General features: G+C 35.7%; 1 protein-coding gene across 2 annotated transcripts in view; it reads left to right on the forward strand.

Moving 5' to 3' along the window:
- KHDRBS2 (KH RNA binding domain containing, signal transduction associated 2) overlaps nucleotides 1-24,221 on the forward strand; it is a 333,052-nt gene extending 308,831 nt beyond the window's left edge. Inside the window, exons 8-10 of one of the 2 annotated variants that reach the window (XR_002437290.1) lie at nucleotides 2,353-2,411; nucleotides 21,859-22,032; nucleotides 23,977-24,221. Coding sequence is in view for 1 of the 2 variants with exons in the window: in XM_021392691.1 (XP_021248366.1) it covers nucleotides 2,353-2,411; nucleotides 21,859-21,956 (157 nt within the window). In the remaining variant the exon portion in view is untranslated. Of the gene's footprint in view, nucleotides 1-2,352; nucleotides 2,412-21,858; nucleotides 22,768-23,976 lie in introns of those variants that run through there. The other variant, XM_021392691.1, reaches the window with a different exon arrangement.

Consider the following 24,490-nt stretch of genomic DNA (forward strand, 5'->3'; position numbering starts at 1 on the left):
GCTTGTACTTAAGTAAATTACACTTCATGTTGCTTGAAAGTAATGAATGCTAATGACAGATAATGGTGTCTTGTTTCTAATTAGCACTGCCAAGAGAACCTGAGGTTTCGAGAATTCATGATCATCATAGTTTCCAGGAACAGTCTGAGAATGTTAAAATTATATAAAGAAGTTTATTTATGCTGAATTCATTTGCTGATTGTTTCCTTCCATAACTGAGCATAATGTAAATGAATTACGTTTATCTGTATGTTAATAAAAGTTTTGTTTTTTACTGAGAGAGTGGTGAGGTGCTGGAAAAGGCTGCCCAAAGAGGCTGTGGATGCCCCATCCCTGGAGGTGTTTAAAGCTAGGTTGGATGGGGTCCTGGGCAATCTGATCTAGTATTCAATCTAGCGTCTGGCAACCCTGCTTGCGACAGGGAGTTTGGAACTCCATGATCCTTGAGGTCCCTTCCAACCCAAGCCATTCTATTATTCTATTATTCTATTATTCTGTAAGTATCTAAAATGTCATGCACCCCTTCAAAAGAGGGATGTATATGTTCACATAATTACTTTACAAGCAAACTGGATGGCTCCCATTGTCCTGGAAGGTAATGTTCTCCTGTGACTATGCTCATTTTGAGCTCAGATGGCATTGGGAAAAATCTTTAAATGTATTAACTTCATTTACATTCATGTTGCTCGTACATCCACTTTCTGTTTTAGCCAATGAATTTTGTGCCTGGGATATTTACGTAAGCATACTATCTGCTCATGTATAACTGCTGGCTAAATTAGTAGATTAATGCATAACAATATCAGTTGTGCTTTCTATTCAAAAATCCTACAATATTGTAGCTGAAAACTGAGAGCTGTACCTAGACAGTTGGAGAGTGATGCATCCCATATCAAAATATCTTGACTGTCAGTTATCTAATACATGCAATCAGTGCTCTCAAATGAAATACAGCACTTGAATTATTCTCCAAAATTATTGCAGGAATAGTTATGAATAATTATTAAGTTCAAGAAATTATAAATCTGATTACAAGCAGCTGTTGAACAAAGTCAACATTTAAGAAAATAATTGTTACAGATTGCTTGTTTATGTCTATTACATTTATGAAATGCTTTTACTTACATTCCACTGTCAACTAAGTTTCTCTTTCAAGTGTAAACTAATATTTTTTTAAATGATAATCTGGTATGGGAGATTGTATGAGCAATAATGTTAAAAACAGTGCAATATTGATCTGACTGCATCCTACTATTCATTTTGAAAGAATCCTTCTCACAGTCTCCAAGGAAAAAGGAGCAGAAGTGACAACAACAAAAAAGTTATCAACAGGAAAATATTTTTGTTTGGGTCCCTGCAGATAGAAGAAATACAATATCCTATCATGGACATTGCAAGTTTTCTGGTCAGGGACTGATCCCTTTTAAGGTCTGCCCAGTACCTGATAACAGCTGTACTCTGTTCATGAATTTGGTGGCAGGTACCAAATATAGAATGCAAAGAATAAGTAATAAAAGCTCTTTAAGTGTGATTAATTCCATTCCCACTTCAGTACGTCAGAGGTCAAATTTTCCAGGTGTCCACTTCAGGTCTTAGCTTGGGTTACTTATCATCATGGTGTAACTATGATATGAAATTTTTTGGTAACATGCTAATACAACCATGCTTGAACATTTTTAATTAACAAAAAGCAGTCAGAAAGTCCTTATGAAACTGATTTTGTGTTCCTTAAACCTCTCAATATGTTTTTTATTAGTACTCTGTAAAATTTTGCATGAGTGTTAATGATTGCATAAGGAAGAGGGCTGTGGAGAGTCAGGTTTCTCTTGCTAACCTGTAGAAACACACTTTCTTCTTCAGGAGAAAAACTGAAAACCTGTCAGTGTTCTCAGTAAAGATAAGTAGTTTACAGGTTCCATATAACACAGTTTAGTCCATTTTGGGAAAAGCAAACTATGCTGAATTTGATACTGCATATATGTTTGGAATTACAAGTAAATGAGATTTACACATTTTCTGGCAGTTTAACAGTTGCGCATAATAAAGTGGATAGACACTTTTCAGACCTTACTTTTGCAAACAGAATTTCTGACACAGTTTGTCATATCTCCTAGACTTACATATTTAGGGACAATTTTGTTTTCTGCTTAACAGGTAAGAAATGTGTTGTCATTTGCTATAGCCATTACTGTCACTAATACCTTTCTCTTTGCATTTTTTGAAATTGTTATTCCTGAAACTAGGAGGGCTATGCTATGATGTAGAAGTATTAAAATGCTTTTCATTTTCTATGCTCTGTTTTGCTTTGGTTACCCATGACAATAGTAACATGACTGTCTGAATCTGTTACAGTGTGCCTGAATATTATGACTACGGTCACGGAACAAGTGAAGAGGCTTATGACAGCTACGGTAAGGTCTCTTCTGTCTTTAGCAAAAGCGTGAAATCCAAAGAAAAATCTGTCACTGGCAACTCAGAAATTTCTTCCACAGACTTTCCTTTCTCTCTCTGCTTCTACAAAGGCCAAACGAAATGGGTTTGTGTAATGTTAAGATGAGCTTTGACTTAGGACCAGAAGATTGGACAGATTCATTTTGATCAAAATTACCAAGCAAATTAATCGCAGTCGTAGATCAGCTTAAACAGCAACAGTGAAGTTTCTGCTCAGTGCCTGAATATATTTCACAGTGTTAGGTTTCTGTCTGCTTGGTGTGCCAATAATTTTGTATACCTATTACTGTCACACACATCACTTCAGGCAGCAAGTTTTGCAAGATTTTGAAATACAGACATTCTCAGAGGGGAAGGAGAGGGTTCAGTGCCCCCATATGAGCCCTCCCTGTAGCAAGAGGCAGGGTTGTATCCTTGGGCTGCACAAGGAAGCAGTGACAGAGGAATCACTGTGCTCTTCACACCTCTACTCACTAATTCTGTGTCCGAGCTGCAGTAAGTCCTTTTCAATGGAACAAAAGGCATGACACAAAAAGATGATATCACTCCAATGCAAACAGCCCATTTTCTAGATCTGTTATTTTATACTAATGGTGTGTTATGATGACTAATAATTATTCCATCTTTTTCACTCAAATTATGTTCAGTACCTTTTACCACACAGTGAATTGTGTGACATTTTCACTGAAATAAGAGAGCGTTGCTGACTGTTGTCATCTTGGAGACTGACCCTGGTGCATTCAGCATAGCTATCATGCTTGATTTACCGTTACTGATAAAGTACTGTAAGTTTACATAGTGACTTCCAAAGCATTATGAAAATGAGAAATGCTGGAAATGGCACTGCAAGTAGACATTACGTTAAGGGGTTATATAAGGTTTGCTGCTTGAGAAAATAATTTTATTCATGCAGTTGTGGAACAAATTTCACCATAATATAAAGTTGCAGTTTCCTTTGTATTTGTACAGCAATCACGAGACGTTTCTGAGATACTGTCAAAATGATTCCATTGCATAATCAGAAATAACTTTTTTTTTTTGTATAATCAGTAGTTGTAATAGATTTGGATAACACAATGTGCAGTCAGGCACATTTCCAGTACTGAACAAGTAATAATAATAACTTATCCATATGCACATTTGTGCTTCAGTGACCCTTTGCTTTATTAGCAATTTATATATACTTTTCTAATACCTACAGTGAAAGACCTTTCCAGCCTTTTCTGGATTCCCTCTACATCCCCCCTCCCAGACACATTGCTAAGGTTTTGGGCAGTGCAGAAAATCCCACTCAATAAGAATTACCCACTGCTAAATTTTTAACTAGGGTCCTCCACACTGATTCTCTGTATATTTGGGTAAGCCATTTAAAGTAATGTCATTCTTCCTCCAATCTCTCATTTGTAAAACTAGAAGAATATCACTTGTTTTCCCAGCAGGTGTTTTGAGAGGACTAATTAGCTAAGGCTTACAAAGTGTTCAAGAAGTCAGATCATGACTAAATTTATACTCTGCATGAAGCTTTTTTTTTTTTTCCATTATGCAGCTGAAACAAACTCAAAATGTCTGAATTTGCTTTGCTAGATTTGTTTCAAATTATATAGTTGATAACTGTGGATTTACATTTTTGCATAAACTACAGTTCTGAGCTGGCATTCAAATACAACATTCTGGAATAGTATTGCCAATACCCTACAGTAAATGTGACAGTAGAACAATATTCCAAATTGCAGTTTTTCTACTTAATGAAATCAGAAACATATTCACATGTGAGTATTTGTGCTTCTGCTACATCATTTTAACATATTAGTAAATTTGTTAACGCCGTGCTGTGGAAACCTGTATGTGAACTTTCTGTAACCCAAGGTTACCTCTCTTTATCTGTGGAGGTAATCCAAAAGTACATGCAGCTATAGAATTTATGCTTAATTTTCTTGTTTTCTGAATTCTGAAGGTTCTCTCTGCTGCTTGTTCTCTCCGAACACAGTCTGATGTTCTTTCTGTATCTGTTTCTTTCCACTGCCTCCCACTCAACAAATAAGCATTCTGGTGCCCCCACTTCTCAGCCTTATATAGCTTTTTTTTTTTAGCCTCACTCCCTATTACGTCTCAGTTCTCTACTTCTGTTTCAAGATGTGTTGCAATTCATTGTGAGTCTTCTGAATCCATCAGACTGTATAAAATCAAACACCCTTTCATGTATCAGCATCCCACAGAAATCATCAGTCTTTCTTTCGCCCCAGTTCATTTTCAGACCTTTTTTTAATCTTCCACCAGACTATATCCCTCCTTCACAATCCATCTGTCACACCTCTGTAGTTCATAATTCCCCAAAATTCTGGAAAAAAACCACACACAGAATTGGTGCATGAATTTAGAACTTGTCTTCTTCCGGATGTCACTTAGACATATCCTAGACATTTCCTGCCCTTTCACATTTATCCTGTGCTATCTGGATCATCAAAAATTGACTAGGTTGTCAGTTCTTTTTTTTCTCTTGTGCATCCTCTGCCTCTAACTTATCTTTGGAGAGGACAGTTTCCTGCTGTACAGTCCACACCTTGAGTTAATTGCCTTGAACTCGTTGTTCAGTTTCTGATATGGTGGTTCCTGAGAATTAGATCCCCTCCAAATCCAACCAGGAAATCTCCCAGGACAATAGCAAAGGCAGTTCAGAGGTAATTGAGTAAAATCCCACTATTCCCCATGACATAGGCACATTCTATGAATAAAAATACATAGCACAGATCCTCTCATGCAGTTAAAGTCTTTACTGTCATTTGGTATGCTTGCCACCCAGCCTCTCAAAAGGATTCAAAATCATTCCCTGCAGCAGGCATGGAGCACTTGGGAATATTATATTAAGGAATTATTTGATTCTTACAAATTTTCAGTAGGTTCAGGAATATGCATTTAAACTACTGTACAATTTTCAGAAACATAATGTAGCTTCACCTCTAATCACACTTAGTAACCATTGATGATGCTTATCTTGCTGAAGGTCTTAATATTTGCAGACATTAATTTAAATTTAAGAGTCTAAACCAAGGTGCCAGTGTTGTTTTAACTTTATAACGATGCTTATGTTTTATAACAGAAGGTGTGAAATTGGATTAGTTTATGAACTAAAGGTTGTATCCACTGCTCTTTTTATAAATTCATAATTTTGTGTTTTCCCTTCTGGCACTGTTGTCATTTGAAGAGTACCTAGTGACAACATAAATTTAATGTTTCATCTTATAAATAGACTAGGATAAAACAAGTAACTAAAACTTGGTAACTGAGAATCTTTGCTGTCCATATATATCACCATGCCCATGTCCAAAAAAAATTTTTAATTCACTGGACAGAAGCACTCCAAAGGAAAAGCCTTTTCTCATTCTCATTTATTTCTCATTTTCCCTGTTTTTTAGAGGAATCAGCATTCCTGATAGAAGTGTTGTGCTGCTTGTTAGCCCACTTTAGAAAGATAAAGGAGGCAGTATGAATGTGTTAGCAAGGCACATCCAATATCTTGTAAGGTATATTAATTACATTTGTTCTGCCTCACGGTTGTTTCTTCTGAATGCTGTTTCTCCCTTGAACTGATCAGAGCACTCAAGGTGTTGTTTATCAGATTTAGTTTCTGCTTTGCTTCTTCCAAAGGCTGGGGCTCCAGTGGAAGAGCTCTGTTAGTTCCTGCTACAGAAGGCTGGAGGTGTTCCTGCCTCTGCTCCCAGAGTGACACTGCCAGATTGAGGGGAGAAGAAAGGAAGAGTATGCCCATTGTCAGATGCTGTAGGTCACGATCTGGTGCATGTACTGCCTTGTGTATTAGCTGAAAATGACAGAGATGTATGTTTCTCTGCGAGGTTACAAACCTCAGTATCTGAGGGATACATGCACCTCTGCAGCTCCTACCAAACGAGCAGCAAAAGAACCTTAAGAAGAGAGTGAGAGGGCTGAAGTCTATAACGTCTTGAACCAGCACACTTACATTAGAAGAGCACTATGTGCCAAAGGCCTTAGAAAAGACTTGGGAAAGTTTATTTGTATTTTGTCTCCTGTACAAAGAGGGAAGAGATAAGTGAACTCCACTCACATTCTTGTTGCTATACTGCAAAACATTACAAAGCTGCTGACTGCATGTGCTGCCGTGCAGTGAGGAGACATTATTTCAGCATGTACTGTCTTCACCAAAAAATAATCTTTAGGAATGTTTATGAATCTTAAAAATTAGTTTAGGCCAAAATGCTTAGGTTTAAAAAAAAATCTACAAATATTAAAAATGCAATTGTGCAAGATCAAAAATCCATCAGTCACAAGTGCTTTTCCTTAAAAATGAGGCCAAAAACAGGAAAAAGTAGAACTGGACAAAGGTGAGGTGGTACTTCTGCCTGTATCTTCCCAACCTTCCCTGTTTCTTGCAATTTGGGGCACTCCCTGGGCCAAAGCTTTGTCACATCACTGTATTTTATGGATTCATTCTCTTCTACTTGTTAGTTTAATTGGTTTTTTTTCACTGTACATTGGCATCCACAGAAATTCACGGGGATATGTTCTATGGTGTAATTACTGTGCCTGAAAATTTACTTCCTCTTGATTGTTTTAAAACTGACTCAAACTGATTCCTGATCATGCTTCCAGCTTTTTGATGCATTGTAAAGAAAATAATTGTTCTCTCATCCCCTTCACAATGCCTTTCATTTATTTTTACCCCTAGTCAGAATTCCTTTCTCACAATTCATTCTGATGCCTGATAAAGAAATAAAAAAACGAGGAAAATCCCACCCAAAACATTCTGATTTTTCAGTTTATTTAAATACAAATTAGATGTATACTGAAAAAAAAAAAAATTAAACCATAAGGGTTATTTGATCATTTTTGCCTTGAATTGAAAAATATTCCACTGACCAAAAACAAAATGAGATATTTTTGCATTTGAAAAACTGTTCATTTCATCAAAAATTTTCAGGGTGGTTAAACGTCCCACTGGATTCATCAATATTAGGATAACCTTTACATTCAGTTTCACTTAATGATAGATGACAAAGATATTCTGGAAACAGACAAAAAAAAAAAAAAAGGGAAAAATTGTATTCTGCTCATTTTTATTTACTATCAATAATTCAGGATTTTTTCTCTTTTTTTTTAAAGCGTTCATTTTCTCTAATTACAACATTTTGTAGGGCATATTGTATTCCAATTTAGCATTAAGTACTCACTTATAAACAACTGGTATTCGGTTTTAGGATGATTCCATCTTTAATTAAAATTGGAGAGCATAACTGTTCAATATAATTTCATTTAATGTAAGACACCAACCATTTAAGTTTTATAATGCTGCCACAATGATTTAACTGGCTATTTCACAAATAATTCTCTGCCAGTCATTCAATGAGAGCTTAGCAGTTGTGATGACAATTAGTTTACTAAGTAATATTCTACACAAACTGCACTCTATAAACAAATTCTTTATAGGGATTTATAGGGATAATAATTTAAAAAGTATGTTGATGTTCCTCCACTTTTTGATGATCTTGTTTACTTGTTAATTTGGGGAGTTTTTTATTTCTGAAGAGCGTATTACCTAGCAATTCATTTATGTAGTTATAAAATTTGGGGAAGAGTATATGGAGGGTTCACACTTCAGGAATTCTGATAGAAAAATAAGTTAGTTGAAGGGATGTTACTTTATGAGACATTATGAATCTTAAGCATGCTCATTTCACAGAGAAACTCAACTAACTACCATCCTTGTAAGAAATACACCTTGGATTGTTTAGTCTGTGGTTGTGACAAAAAAAAGCAGATTAAGATGCTCTGCAGTGTATGCAGAAAAAGCATTTTGTGAATTTTGAAAAAGCACTTCTTAGCAATTGCTCTGCAGGTGAAGATAGGAAATTTGTTCAGCTGTGAAGTCCAAGTTCCATCCTGCTTTCTGATAACATTGATATTGCAGGTCATTGGTCCTTGTAGGGGAACTGTTATGTCACAGCCAGGACTGAGTACGTGCTGAAGGGGGTGGCTGACCCAGGAAGAACAGATGCAAGCAATTTACCCAGGGTGACCAGAAGGGGTGGGCCCAGGGTCTACCTCTCCCTAAGCTCATTTAAGGGCTAACTCTCTGCAGGGAGAGTGACCTGGATGATGGCTACTTCATGAGAAGGAGTGTTCCCCAAGCTAGACACCCATGATTATTCATATTCTAGGATGATACTTTGTCCAGTATCACAAAGAAGTTGTCAGAAGCAGTTTCATTCCTTCCTTGGACCAACAGTCCTAGTATTCATTATGCTTAGAATGGTAAGACTTCCTTACCTTTTTTTTTTTTTTTTTTTTTTTTTTGCACAACCACTTTTAAGTTTTCAAATGTAGGAAATCCAGTGTTCCTGCAAGGTAGCAACTGATATGTAGAAATAAGAAGCAAAGGACTGATTCTTCTTCTGACAGTGTTTGACTTTATGTAGTTTGTGATTGCAAGCAAGGTCTTTGTTAATGTTAATTGATAAAGTTTTGGTAGTGTTTGCAGATTGTTCACTTACACAATTTGAGCATTTATGTTGGGTATCTGATGTGAAGTATCATTGGTAACGTACCACAGAAAACTGATTTTCTGTCTAGATCTTGGAGCATCTTAGCCTCGAGTAGATATATCGTGGACTTAGAACAAGGCTTCTTGTTCTCTTCTTTTTTAGACCTGACTTTTGCAGTTCTCTCTAGAAAATGGCCTAGCTTCAAAAGCATGCCATTTTAGTCTGCTGTAGGCCTCGAGATTGCGCTGAGCTCTATGTAACTGTAAGTTCATATACTCTTTGCATGAGTCTTTGACACTGAACAATAGGTGAATTGCCAAGAGGCTGCAGATACCAGATTATCCTGGTGTGGTGGAGTTTTCCTGCTGAGCCTCGATGGAGCAACCAGCAGGCAGGTTAATGCATGCTGGGAGCTTCTACACTAGCACAGGGCCAGGAGTGTGCTTTCTAAGCAGATTTACCAATTATCTTCATATATTGCACTTCTCATCATGAGTGACTTCAAAGTAAAAAATATTCAATTTGTAACTAAACCAGAAGCTGTTCTCACACTGTTTGTTAGCATAGAGTCCAGCTCCAACTAGAGAAGGTCTGAAATGGGAAAAATCTCAACAAGTTGTGCAGTGTGAACATCAGCAGTTTCACTCTGCAAATCACTCTTATTTGCAGGTACTACCTGCTGATATTGATGTAGCACATGAATCCTGGTCTCTCCTAAGCTGTCCAGGCCAATGACCTTACCAGATGTGCCATTGTTCTGTCCCAGAAGATGCCAGAGTGTGTCTGCATGCCCTCATCTGTTTCTTGGGAATATAGGCATCTAGTCTCCCCTGATCACTAGGCAGACAAGCATATCCCTGGGATGAACTAGTTCTGGGAACTCAAAAGTACTCTTGAGTCTTCTGGTACAGATCTCCACTTTTCTTCCACTAGAAGCAGGAGTCACTGCAGATTTCTACTGAATACAAGCAGCAGATATGCCATATAAATTGCCTCCTGTTGATCTTCAGTTTCGGTCATTCCTATTCTAACTAGGGTATCAGGTATCCTGCATACCTCAGTTCCTACTCTGTGGGACAGAAGGAACTGTCAAGAACATTTCCTCAATTCCCTGCAAATCTTTATCAAATCTCTTACTGGAAGAATGACCTTAGCTGTCTCCTAGGTAGTATCTATTCACTCAGACAAGATTTATTATTTTCATAAGAATGGGTTTTTGGAAGTCTGCAATAAAACAAGCACATTTTAAATTCAGCTGTGATGGCTATTGTGGGGATGATACTGAAGTTAATTCTGTCTTGTCAAATCGCTGTTTTAATTAAGTTATAATTCTTTAGAAAGTTCCATATTTAAATCTGTCGCATTCTTTTAACTGACTATATACTCTAAAAATTTTGTACTTCGATAATTCTGTTGCTATACTGCAAAAAAATGTATGTAGCACCAGAAAGGAGTGTTCTTAATTTATAGCAGCTTGTTGTGTTGTTACTCCTGAATTATAAATAGCTTCTATATGTCAGAATAAGAATGAGTAGGTCATAAACTATCAGATGTAGTATTTCACACAATAATTTCACTGTCACCATGGACGCTGAAGATTTGGAGAACCTAAGCAGATAATCGTGTTGTACTGATATACATGCAACGGCTGTCATCTGTATAATCCCAGGATATCACTGCATGTTTCATGCTCTATCACCATAGAGCAATAGAATGTTAATTTCTACTGAAAATAGGAGGAAAACAGAACTCTCTTCATAGTGTCATATTCATACTCAGAGTAACACTGATATCTCCTCCCTGGGCTGCATTTCCCTGAGCAGTTACTTGTGTACTTTGATGCTGTTCTTTGGGCAGCAGTTGTTCATTGCAAAAGTGGATGAAGTCCTCTAAGGAATTATCCTCTGTGGTGATCACTACTGCTTCTTTTAATGACATTATTTGTGCCACAGTAGTCACTTCATCTACTCCATTGCAGTCACATGGAATTTTCATTACCAGTTCAGTCAGTACTATACATAGTAAATTTAGAGGACCTACATGATCTAATTTGCTAGCCCCTCTGAAGGGAAGGTGGAGCCAAGCACAGCGAGAGCAGTTTTTTTGAGACATCTAAGTCTGCAAAATAGAGCATTAAACCAGAGAGTTTCCTAGCATTTCAAAATTTTAAGCCATAAATATTACAGGTATAGGTATAGTAAAACAAGTGATAGGTGTCTAGGTATAGTAAAACAAGTGATATTTAGCGTAGTATAAGTGAACATAGTCATTTTGTGCTCATGTTTGAAAAACAGCCACTCCAGTTATTCTTTGCTCAAAACTGTAAATGCATAGGTAGCAAGTTTTAAAAGTCCTGTGTATTTTGCAGTTTTTTCATATAGGTAAAAGGATACCAAAAGAATAGGAAAAAAAAAAACTATGTATATGCTATCATTAAAAAAAAAAAAAAAAGCCTGTTCTTGTGTTTTTTTTCTAAAATAATATATACTTGTTAAATCAGGGTACAAGAATAGTCCCACTGTCTTTTTTTGACTGGATATACAGGGTTAAATACTGGCTTTGTCAGTGGTAGTGAGTGTCAGTCGGAGTAGGGCAAAGTTTCCAAATATTGGTTAACACTCTGCCTCCAACCATCCTTTCAAGGAGGAAGAAGTTTAGAAGTTTAGTAGAAAGTCAGCACAAATTGAATTATCCGTAGAAATTCATTCATATTTTCAGTGGTCTCATTCCAAAGTTAACTGTCTGGTTTCCATTGGGTGTTCTGCTAAGCGCATCTAAAGTACTTTCATCTTACCATTCAGGCATTAATTACATCTCAGAACACCCCAGGGAGGTAGATATTCCTGTCTCATTTTACCAGGGAGGAAGCCATACCATACAAAATATACATATGATACAAAAAAATTATCCAAGGTCACTGAACAGACAAGGAGAAGAGCTAGAAATTACAAGTCCTGAATTTCACGTACACTCCATCTCTAGTGTGGTATTCTTTTCCCAAATGTATGCAGTACAGTGACCTTGTAAAGATAATAAGGAGAAATTTTCCTCTTGGGGGGGGGAGGGGGGAGGAAGAACTATTTGCTTTTGAATTAAAAGCAATGTCTGTGTTTCTAATTACTTTGAGAGCTATATGGCAAATCAAATTAAAACATTATCTTAATTGCTGTTGTATACATCTTAACTATCTAAACAGTAAAGCTCTTTTTGGGACAGGTAGTCAGAAGGAGATAAAAATAATTGACCACAGATTAATAAAATTGTGCCTTGAAAGTGTGGGCAATATTCAGATGTTAAATAAGTTAGGTAGATTAGGTCTTTGTAATTACAGGAAATAAGCAATTAATATAAATGCTAAAGTTATTAGGAAATAATTTATTCCTAGGCAAATCAGATGCTATTAATGTATTATTTTTAATTTTAAAGCATGTGCATTTTTATTATTTGCATTGTTGCTTTCTTTGCATTTGTGAAAGAGTTATCATCAATGATGTCAAGTTCCATGACAAGGGTACAGAATACTGACTGAAGAGAAGAAAAGTCCTCTAAATATGTGCTTTATTGACGTCTTTAACTAGAAGACATTAAACCATGTGAAGATAACAGTTGTTCAGGGCAGAATTTTGTAGTAGATGGACTGCTGTGAATTTTAATGTGCTCTCAACACTGCACAGATAGAACAGTAAGATTGGAACAACTTCAGGTTTATTTCTGCCTGTTATAATTAAACCATTCAATGACCTCATAATCAAAGGAATTTCACAACTTAAAACTACCATGATCTTTTTTTCACTCTGACTATACTGTAAGGAAAATAAAACCTAATTTAGATTTAAGTTCTGGGTAGCTGAGTCTAATAGCAATTTGGCATACAATAATCTGTAAAGAGTTTCAGCTAACTTATCAATGATGTCATAATAGATGATGAAACTACTTGTATAACTCAAGGAACACAGGAGCTAAGACTCAACTTGAGTTGTAAAAAGCAGTGCTAGAATATTTCAGTCAATCATAAACCAAAGTTGCTGATTGCCTGTGATGTTTCCTACTTATGAGTCTGAAATCTTGATGCATAGGGAGCATGCAGCAAACTGAAAGCTCAGTGCAATTTAAAGGACTGTGCCCATGACTTCACACTTCCTGTAAAAGTGGTCACCAAAAAATTGACTATGATGACATTTATCATCATACCCAAAGTAATCCTCATGCCCAAGCACACCCAGATTCCTTAGCTATATACTGTCATGTTTCCATCATGCCATCCATAACTTACACTTTCAGTTTCTGAAAATGAAGTGTATTAAATTGCATTCTCAGTGAAGAAGACATCTGAGAGATGACCAAGCTGGTGATAAAAAATTCCTGGAAAAAATGGACCTCAGACCTGAGTAATTAAGCTGCCTGCTTGGATTTGTTTTTGATTATTGATAAAATGAAATGCATTTTCTCTGTTCTCTGACATGCTTTCTAGGTCTGCTCTCTAGTTCATCTTTGTCCCCAGTTTCACTTCTTATGGCTTGCTCTATGCCTTTTTCTTTGAAATTTTACATGCTTCTTTTTAAACTGGCATTTTAAGTATTTCTCTTTACACTTTCACCCTCCAGTTCCTATGAGTGTGGGCAAAAAAATGCTTTTGTGCCCCTTTATCATCTTTTTATTTTATGTTTGCTGTGTTTTTGGGGGTTGCAGGCTGACCTCTAATACTAGTGGTGACAGCAGAAAAAGGGAGATGATTAGAGGAGCCCTCCAGAGCATAAGGACCAAAAGCAGGCTGGATGTGACTAAGGGAATGGAGAGGTCAGATTCCAAATGGTTTCTCTGCTGGCAAGTGAGCAGAAAAAAGGACTCAGTGTTAAAACATGATGACCTCTCTGCATATGCCTTCACCACTTGGTTGTGACAATTTACAGGCTCATAGCAATTCTCCTGATTACCTTTCTTGCTCTTACCTACTTTTCATTCAAATTGTTGGTTTCCATTTCATTTACACATCACTTTATTTAGATCAGGTATGTTCAGGTTCTCTTTACTTTCCATTTTGGCCTGGTCTCTCAAAGAAAGACCAAACTTTACTGTTCTCACCAGCAAGTTGTCTGCTTCACAACATATTTTGAGCCTTTTTTCTTGACTGCATGTGTTTGTGCACTTGCATTCCCCAGGGTCTGTTCTCCTGCTTTATTCTATTTTTTTAATATATCATACACAGGTTTTAAGACTTTTTTTCTAGAGTGAAAATAGTGGGTTAATTTCTCTGCTAAATAATAGAGAGCACTGTGCAAATTTACCCTCTTCTCTCACCATCCTGACTAGTACTCTCTCCCAAAGGAGATTTAATTGTGACATCTCTGGAATGAACATCCTAGATCTGGAGGCTGGGGCTAGAATCTCCTCTGAATGCATGCTGCTGAGTAGGAACTTGTTCCTTTCAATGAAGTGGCTATGATCTCACACAAAATGTGTAAAATACAAACATATGAAAACATAAGTGAAAAGAAGTCACAGACTTTATTCCACTGTGCAGTTAATTATTTTATAAAGTTTTTTGCCTACATTCTTTTTAACACATAATAACAATAACTAGGTACTGCATTTTTAAATATATGTACTCTTTCTCTTTTTTGGTTTTCTTATAAGGAAATCACAAAACAGGTCTTATCTTGCACAACACAGTTGACTGCACGATAGCAAAAACAGTCTCTCTAACCCATTTCTGAGGTCACTACTTCTGCCACTGGGTGGGAACTTGGAAGTCATGATTAAGAGGGAACTATAGTTTCTAGGAGTTAGCAAGACCGCTGTTTCCCTCAATTGCATTCCCCATGTACTGGTAATCTCATGTTTCAGCTAGCAGTAGAACCAAATACACTCCAAAGGAGACTGTGAGACTTGGGCTCACCATTTGGCAGGACTGTTCCTATTCCATAGACTCTTCGGGGAGTCTTTGAGAACACAGTACCTTTCAAACGTGCATAATGAAGAAATCTTGCTCAGAAAGCAACACTGATGTCATCTTGATGTAATTTTAATGCTTGGTAAGGAAATCCATCGCTTTCATCTGTTTTGTTTTTTTTTTTTTTCACTGAAATCTCTAGAAATATTTGCTACAAGATTAGTTCATTTTTCTTAAAATAATCTGAAAATAGTTTAAAATAATTTTCTAATGAAAAAGTAGGCAGTAAAATATTTCATTTTTACAGATTCCTGAAAATTGATATCCTTTCTCTTCTGTGCATATCAAACTGTCATCTCAGTCTGGTCCACAAAACTTTTCAAGTATTAAAATAAAATGCTCTTTCTGTATTTTCATTGCAAGCTTGGTAGTAGAAATGCAGGGTAGTCATCAAGCAATTCTGCAAGGATTCAGTAGTCTTAGAGGCTCCAGAACTACTCAACTGTTGAGAAGAAAGAAAAAAAATCTAGGTGGAATACCTTAAGTAAAATTAGTACAAATAAATGGTCACTAAAGAATCAAGACAATATTCCCACACAATATAAGAGAGTGGGTCAGAAAAGAAAAGAAGTGAGGCCAGGAATTTAAGTGATAATTTTAAATGGAAGGGTAGATGTAGTGATGTACCAGTATGGTTACAGCATTTTTAAATACTGTGTTATGCTGAATATAATCACAATTAGCACTTCAGTCTTTTCATGTCACCTGCACAATCTACAGTGTTTCCTATGCCAGAGGATCTTGATTTTTGTCAGTAACTTGCACAAAATGGCACTGTGTATTCCCTTCCTATCTTATTGGTAACTTCTGGCTGATTGCCAGATACCTATGGCAAGCATTCAACTGATTTCATTGGCTGTGCCTTTTAGGACTACAGTATTGCCCTTGTACCAATGCTCTGTCATTATTATGTATATTGAACTCCCACCAGACTAAGTGCAATGTATTCTGCTGATAAAAGACTTAACTACTTTTCTATTATTTCCTTCCTAAATTGCAAAGTCAAAACTACCACCTGAAAAAATAAGAAGGAAATTCTACCAAGAAACAAATTTTGACATTCAGCCTGGTTCTGCTGCACATTAAGTGCTCATTTACATTGTATATGAAAATGCAGTCAGTATGTAATACAACACATAGCTGTCAGGAGATGAGCATGGTTAGGAATCAGGAATTAGTCAGTGCTAGTCTATCTTTCATGCAATCAAATAAGCTCATTTTCAAGCATTATGAATCAAAATGGCTGAAGGATCTTTCTGTGTAGAAAGATAAGAACTACCCAAACGTGTGACTGCTGAGGTAAAAGGCTATATGGCTTTGATCCTTGAAGTTCCTTGAAGACTCCTGAAGTTAAAGCATTCCATTCTCAGGAAACCACATCCTTCAGGATACTGAAAGAATGAAGGTTACCATGCCATACTGGAATTGAGATATGAAAGAGCAACTTTGTACATCAGAGAAATAGCTTTCAGGTATATTATTTTTCATTGTATGTCCTTATAAGAAAAAAACACTCAGAATCCAATTACTGAAATGGTTGTATCTTGTTGTTCGCTGGGATCATGTGGTACTTTATAGTGCTGTTCCAGGTTATCTTCCTTCATGCACAATAAATGCATAATCGCTTACAGCAGTAGAGTCCAGTGTTTTCCCAGTTGAAGGCTCAAATCCCAAACCTGTTTATGTACTGACAATAAATTCACCTGTTAATGCAGTAGAGTCTATCATGCAAGATTGTTAAGAAATATTATACATCAACCTTCTTTTCATATTTTGATGATGGTGTTACTAAATAGATGTAAGTAAGTTGTGACCACCATCTTTCCTTGTCAAAGTTGGAAATAGGTCCACCATGTTGCTGGAATAAAGAACCTAAGGGACTCGGATCACAAATTAGAGTTCAGCCACAATAGCAAGTTTCTCTAAGAACACTATTAGTCGAGGAAAAACTGTTTTTTCCAATGGGTAACATTAAGTTTTTTTTAAATATATGAGCGTTGGCAGAAAGACTGTACATTTCTTCTTTATATGAAGGTGCTTTAGTCAGAAGGTAGGGGAGGAAACTCTAAGGGAGCAAAGATTTGTTTTGTCTTTGTGTTGTAAAGTTAGCGAGTATTTTTACTACTTTAGTCATTTTCATTTATATAAATAAAGCTTCTTGTTTTTTATCTAAACCTTACTTCTCCCCAGGGCCTCTCAGCAAATTCAGTGACACTTCAGGAAAGGGTAATTGAACCTGCAGCACATCCACAGCAAAATGCCATTTTTAAAGGATGTAATGAAACATACTGCAGAGGCAGGATTTTTAAATTTACTGCATGGAAAGTGATTCCCTGTAGGAATGAGAGATCTGAGGATTTGGAACTAAATCATATTGGCTGCCACTTCTTCAGCCCTCTAGGCAATAGCTTTCCCCAGTAAACTTTAGGTTTTTGTGACCATAAACCCCCATCTCATATTCAACAAGAAAACATTCTGAGCATTTCAAAGAAAAAGAAAATAAATGGAATGCACCAAAAATATATAGCAGAAGTTCTGTCTGTTCCGTATCAAGAGCTGCTGCTACCAAATCATCTCCAGAGATGCCCACTCCTTGTGTGTACTAGCCTGAGCCTTGTTTATCTCTGCAGATGGTATTATGTCCCCTCTCCACCATGCACGCTTCCTTTTCATATTCCAGTGCAGGGAGATAATGAAATGTAGATGCAGAGAAGATACCTTGTAGAGAAGAAATAGCTTACAGAATCTTAACACTCTATTTATGTTTCATATTTCCATTTTTCTATTATCATAGCATATTATTTATTTTTTACAAAAGCTATCTATGATACCTGTTTAAACCATTCAATCTAGAGTCAGCTAATTATTTTCTTACTCTTTACAAAAGTCAGCAGTGATTAGGAAAAAAAAAACAGCAATAAAAGCATGTCCATTAAAAAATAACGGACTTATTATGTAAAAAGCTTCAATTCAGCCAAACTTTTTCTGTTACTTCTTCATGTTCCTGGAGTCTTTGGAGTATAGGTCATTTGTTATGGCTGTAGGTCTGTAGCAAGATGATATACTCCGGTTCTGTAAGAAAATTACAGGTATTCTGCTTTCTAAGGGGGATACCGTTGTTTATCCTGCTAAATGAATATATGATGGGTATGAATATATGATTAATTTCATGTATTATTCTGGGAGAATTATCAAAGTCTTAAAAGTGTTTAACTTTATAATAACATTCTAAAAATATGCAGTGGCAACTTTTAAACTTCAGAGTTGGATAGCCAGGAGGAATAAATTTTCTTTCTTAACATCAGCAATGTTTTTATTCCTGTTATTTAAAGTAGAATTTGAACAATGAGGTCAGTAGATACACAAAACTTCATTTACACTGGAAGAATATCTTGTGTGTTACTAATGGTTGACTATCTTGAACCAAAACAAGGGATAAATCTGTATCACAAAGCTTTAAAACCTCTTTGACATCTGTGATGTGATTAGAGGTGTGAATTTACACTTTGCCTTTGAGAAATGTATGTGATTTTGGTGAAGAAGTGGGCCAGTAACACCTGTACCCAGAGAAGCATACCAAGATAAAAAGAAGAAAATAGATGTCCTTTCCAGCCTGCATTTAACCCTGTTCGCAATTTAATATGATGCAAACGTGGGAATATCATATGTGCATGTGCAGCTGAATCTAATCCATCATACTGATTGTTTAAACTCAAAATTCACTCTGCATCCACTTGAAAAAATAATCTGGCCCCAGTAAAATCCTGCATTGTAAAAATATGGTTCTACCTTATGATTATTTTGGAAAAAGAAATGATGCTTCTTCATTGGCAGTATCTCCAGCCATCAGTGTCTCTCTTCTAATGCATCAGGACAATTTGTGATTACCAGCGTAACTTGTTTCTCACTCATGGTGAGAACTCTTCCTTCTTAAACCATGAGGGCTGTATGTTGTGTCAGAGAAAGAAATTGTGACTTTGCCAATGAATAGCCCGTGTGGATGGACAGCATATGGTTGTATGCCTGTTGAATAAGATTTCTGTGCCACAAAGTTTCTGTTAATAGCATGTTTTTTCAAGCTTATTTGCTCGCATCCTTCCTGTAATAGGACTGAAAGTGTGGCATGAATGGCAGTAAGAGATATTGTATCGTGAAGGTTTTGGAAATAGTGAACTTTTAGTATAACACCAGCAATCCATTCTCTAGATGCAGCTAATACATAAGTTGCTCCAAAAGTAACGCCTCCTATTTATTTATGTGGAAAGTACAATAGCTATAAAGAGCACAATAGGAGTATTTTAATAGAGAAAATTCTCAGCTGCAAAACAGTTATTTTTAACACATTCACCACCATTTGCTATGCATTTTCATCAGCAGTGAACAAGAGCCTGCATGCTGAGCTCATAAAAAATCTGCACCGGCAGAGGTGATCCCCTGACAGTGTCACCACTGCTGAAATGCACCGCCCAATGCCTCACTGTGCTCATATCCACTCTTTGGTCTGCAAAAATGTTCAACAAGCACCAATGAATGTCAAAGAGAGTCATTTTTTTCCACATGGAGGAATTCAGTGACACACCTTTGTTTCATACGCGCTTTCATGTCAGACTGCCCCTCTGCTGCTATCTGCCGCACAGCAACAAAATGTAATGGAATACTGGTGGTGAGGTTCAGCCTCTACTGCCATACCAGCGCCATTTGCCTTTGTCACTGTGAGCCAACATAATAAAATACGAGGCATTACTTTCAGAGCAGCCCTTGTATTTCATCATACACCTGAGAAAAATTATTTAGAAACTGGACAAGTGCATATAAAAAAAAAATCCAAAGTGATGTTTAAATATTACTTTTCTGTGCTTGTACTATGCAATGATACTGCTGTTGTGTATTTGGAATTTGATATTATCTCTAGTAGACACATTCATCGGGATACAACAGAGAAACAAAGTCCTCTATGTATGGGCTTTCAGGGGGGACTCCTGTCGTTTTATGCTCATCATAACTAAACAATATGAATAAGCTATTTAAAGACAGACTAGTGAAGAATGAACTTCAGTAATTCATCCATACCAGTTAAACCAAAAGTAATCAAAACATTTGCTGTACTCTTCTTATTGAAAAGGTATTTTTATGAACCTTGGCTTGAGTGGAAAATAATGTCTATTGCTTTAAAAATAAAATTAGTAAAATAAAATCTTTGACATTTCTTGATGAAGATAAAGATTTTTTTTAATTCCTTATTATACTTAATCTAAGACCATTGTTCCATTAATCCAGTACTGGTCTAAATTTAAGGCAATGAAATTAACTTTCTTCAAAATGTATGGCTATTATAATTTTGATTTTAAATATTATGATTTACTGGCCAATGTATTTCATTTTTCATAGAAAGCTCTCTTGTTTAGGTCATTCTATTAAAGAAAAAAACTGAACAAAATTCTTTAGCATTTTGAGTAACTTAAAACACACAATACAGTCAAAAATACAGATATCAGATCCATCATTTTTCTGACAGTGACCTGACAAGTGAGAGCCCAATCCATCTTAACAGCAGAAGGAATTTAATACCAGGGAAAATAGTAATAATAATAATAATAACTGGTGTTGGATTTTCTCTTGGGTACATCAGGTATCCCTTTGCCACTGGCTTTAAGGCACCTTTCAGTCTTTTAGCGTTTATGTTTCCAATCTCTGCTTTTTATGCAGCTTAAAACATGTTGGTTTTGCCCTGGCATCAGAAGACTCAGCTCCTACTTCAATATTTTGCAATCATTAATCTTCTATGCAAATTTGTAATGCAAACATACTAAATACTATGTTGACAATAACTAGCATCTGCCACGCTAATTTCTGGATAGTTTCTGTATTTCACTGCAAAAATTTGGACAGATTATCACATAACTTTTGTTATTGTTGGAGAATATGTGGAGATTTTGAAGCTTCCTGGTGATTGTGTACATCAGTTGTAACAGGGCAATGTTACACTATATGTCATATGAGAGATTATATACTGTTTTTTTCTGTGATTTTTGATTTCAGTCACTGAGTGTATGATCTGTTGAAGTCAATGGAAGACAAAAGCAGAAATGGTTTTATGAGATGGTCAAGGTTAGATGACGTTGAGAAAATAGTTCAAGTTTGGGGTTAAACTGCTGTAAGTAGTTGTAGGTAGTTCTTATTTGCTCCTTTGGAAGGTTTTGTCTGTGTGGGGGGAAGAAAAAAGATTTGTAGAAGCTTTGTACAAACTGAACAAGTTCTGAGGATTTTAATTTATTCTTTTGGGGCACATTTCATTACTGCAAATTAAAAGAAAATGTATTGTAATTATAATGAATGTAAAAAAAAATGTAGTTCAAAAACTCATTTTCTTAATGTTGTAGCTTCCTATATATTACTTTTCTTCCATTGTTTTCTTCTTTCTCACAGTCTCAAATGGAATTAAAAAATTAAATGTATTTCAATTTTTTTAATGATTTTTTGAGGTTCCATTTTATTAACTTACCAGTTGCATTAAATGTCATTCACATGAATACTTCAACTTATATGCTAGAAACTCAAATTTTGAGCTTGCAGACTAGTGCAGTGACTTTTTCCTGAGCTGACTTTACTGCCACCGCACTAGATATCCGTTCTCTGCAGAGAGTAAAGGAGTAAGAGCTTATTCATCTTTAGAAAGCCATAATGCCTATGTTGAGAAGTAGGAAGTTAAGTTTTCCATAAGTTTTTTTTTGTTTTTTTTTGTTTTGTTTTGTTTTTGTTTTTGTTTTTGTTTTTGTTTTTTTTTTTGTGGAAGAATAAAGAAATGGATGGCAGTTGTCATTTTATTTTTTTAAAGACTTCAGCCAAAACTCTTGAGAATTTTGACAGCCATTAGTGGTGACAACACTTTGTTCTTTCAGGTTTAGATATTCACAAAACATGTCTTTTCTTTTCTGTTTTTAGCACAAGAAGAATGGGCCACAACCCGTTCCAGCCTAAAGGCACCTCCTCCAAGGTCAGCCCGTGGGGCTTACAGGGAACACCCCTATGGTAGATATTGAAGGTCCTCCTCATCTGTGACCTCATCTCAAAGACAATTACTAGCCTGTGGTCTCCGCATTAACAGCAACAAGACAAGTAATAGTCCATTTCTTTTCTATCCTAGGGATTACTGCTCATTATTATCCTATGTACTACTTGTATTTCCTATAACATTGGAGTGACATTGGCATTAGTATTATTTTATAACACGGACTTAAAAAAAAAGCAGAAACAAAAAACCTTTGGCAAGCATTGTCTATAAACCATTCAAAGATAATGTTCTGTTGGTTGTATTCATTGCTGTGTGTAACTTTAAAAGCATGACCCTGTTACAGATCTTGAGTCTCTCTACATACTAGCTAAGGCTGAGTTTTTGTTTAGGGTTGCTGAAAGACTGTAATATTCTTTTTTTCCTTTTTTCATTTGAACCATACAATAATCAAGTTGTAGATAAGATGTTTTAACCTGTCTTTTTTAATATATGTTAGTTTAGATTAAGATGTTCGATATTAAGTTTGTAAATTTAATTTTAAATGCTGTTTTAATGGGGTTGAAAACAAGCAGCTACTGTATGTATGTAGCTAACTGAATTTGTTCAGTGTTTTAACCTGTATTTGTTAAAAAAAAATCACATAAAGTTCCATGTGTAAGCTTCTCTAAATAGGAAACCATAATTTTGTCAAATATGTTTGCCATAATTTGTCAATAAAGCTGAAACCTTTTGTAACAAACTAAATTTGGAATTACTTGTTTTCTAGCTTTAAATGCCTGCTTTATTTCTTTTTCAAGAGATGCCTAAAATGTTTTTTATATAAAAATTACAAAAATGAACCCAAGCTTGTTTTAAGATTTTTTTGTGTAAGACTTTAAAAGTTGTATTAATAACTTCTGGTTGTTAAATAATTTAAAAGTTAACAAACTAAACTGTTACATGAATCATGGTTAGTATCCACTAATGTATAACATGTTAATGGAAAAAAATGCTTTAGAACAATAAATGGATTTTAAACTATCCTCTAAGCTTGATCTTGCTAAACACAAACTCTGATTGACTTGTTTGTATTAGCATGTCTCTCGTGAGAATGTAATGGAGTTTAAAGAGGTAAGATTACCACTTACCACTGTTAGACTGTCTAAATGCTAGTTCTTCAACCTTTGAGTTTCCCCGCACATTAAATATCCCATTCAACATGTAAGCATTGCATAGATTCACATATTTGTTTTCACTCGGAAGAGTGCGTTGACTGCATTTTTGGAGTATATATCAATTTGTCTTGATAAACAAATCATCAGTGTCACTGCCCAGTTGTTGGTATTCAACTTCAAAAACTTTATTTGTAATTTTCAGTGCTAAATATCACCGCCCTTGAAGGCAGTTAGAGGGCTGATATTTCTTTTGAGACTATCAGACTTGATGGCTGATGATTATTAAGGAAATATGTCGCAGGACTCAAAGGATGACTAAACGTTAAACAGGTAACACTAATAGTAACTCTGTAATTTTGAGTATGCAACAGTAATGTTAAATATTCTCAGTTATTAAGTTACTGATAGTTAAAAAAGTAAACCTACCAAAAGATAACAAATAGGAATATAGGCTATTAAAACATCTAATTAACATTAACTAGTGACAACAAAATTATTCTGCAATATATAAACCTCAAGGTAATAAACAGAACTAAAATTAGCAATAATAGTAATGCAACTCTTGCTAACAACAAAGATATAACCTAAATTTTGATGAAAACAAAACAAACAAACAAAAAAAAACAGATGACTTGATGGTAGGGATGCCAAAACTGTTAATCCTTTAAATACAGTCTTTTTGTTTACGGTGGCTTTTTGTCAATGTGATTGGTTTACTTTTTTGATGAGAATAAAGTAGTTTGTGAACAAAGTCTCTTGCAGCTGGAGTTGCATGCTAACTCTTTTTGAATAGTTTACAAAGCATATGTTCTGTCATTTGAACCTGACGTGTTAAAGTGAATGCAGTGGGCTATGAAATGGTTACATTGAGTTTATTCTGTCTCACTGTTTCAGGGCTCTGGACAGCTAAGCAGCAGATTTGCTGAGAAGTGCTCAGGTAAGCTCTGACGCATCTCAGGGTTTTTTCCTATTTCATGTTTTATCTGTGCATTTCTCTGTACTAATGCATGGAAACATGTTCAGCTCAAGTTTCAAATAATTATTTTCAGCAGTGTTTCCTCACATAGCAGCATAATGTTATAATGGTAATCAAAGCATTTGCTTCTGTAAGGTACGATATCTTTCAGTCAAATAGAAGTCTTGTACTCAAATATTTTGAAGATAAATATTAACATGGTATGCCTTCCAGCTGCTCCTGCTAAAAACAAGATATCATGTTTAACAAAAACATTTACATTTTGGTAACAAATTAGTCTCATGATGTAGAAAAGTACAGTACTGGCTTACCTGTTGCTCCTCCAAATATTTATCATTACTTTTTATGACGGAAAGATCTGTAGATATATTTATTCTTTTGTTTAGTGATTATTTCTTTGTTACACTTTAAAATGGCAGAGACCATTATAAC

The sequence above is a fragment of the Numida meleagris genome, chromosome 3 (assembly GCF_002078875.1).
Source record: "Numida meleagris isolate 19003 breed g44 Domestic line chromosome 3, NumMel1.0, whole genome shotgun sequence".
Lineage (NCBI taxonomy): Eukaryota > Metazoa > Chordata > Aves > Galliformes > Numididae > Numida > Numida meleagris.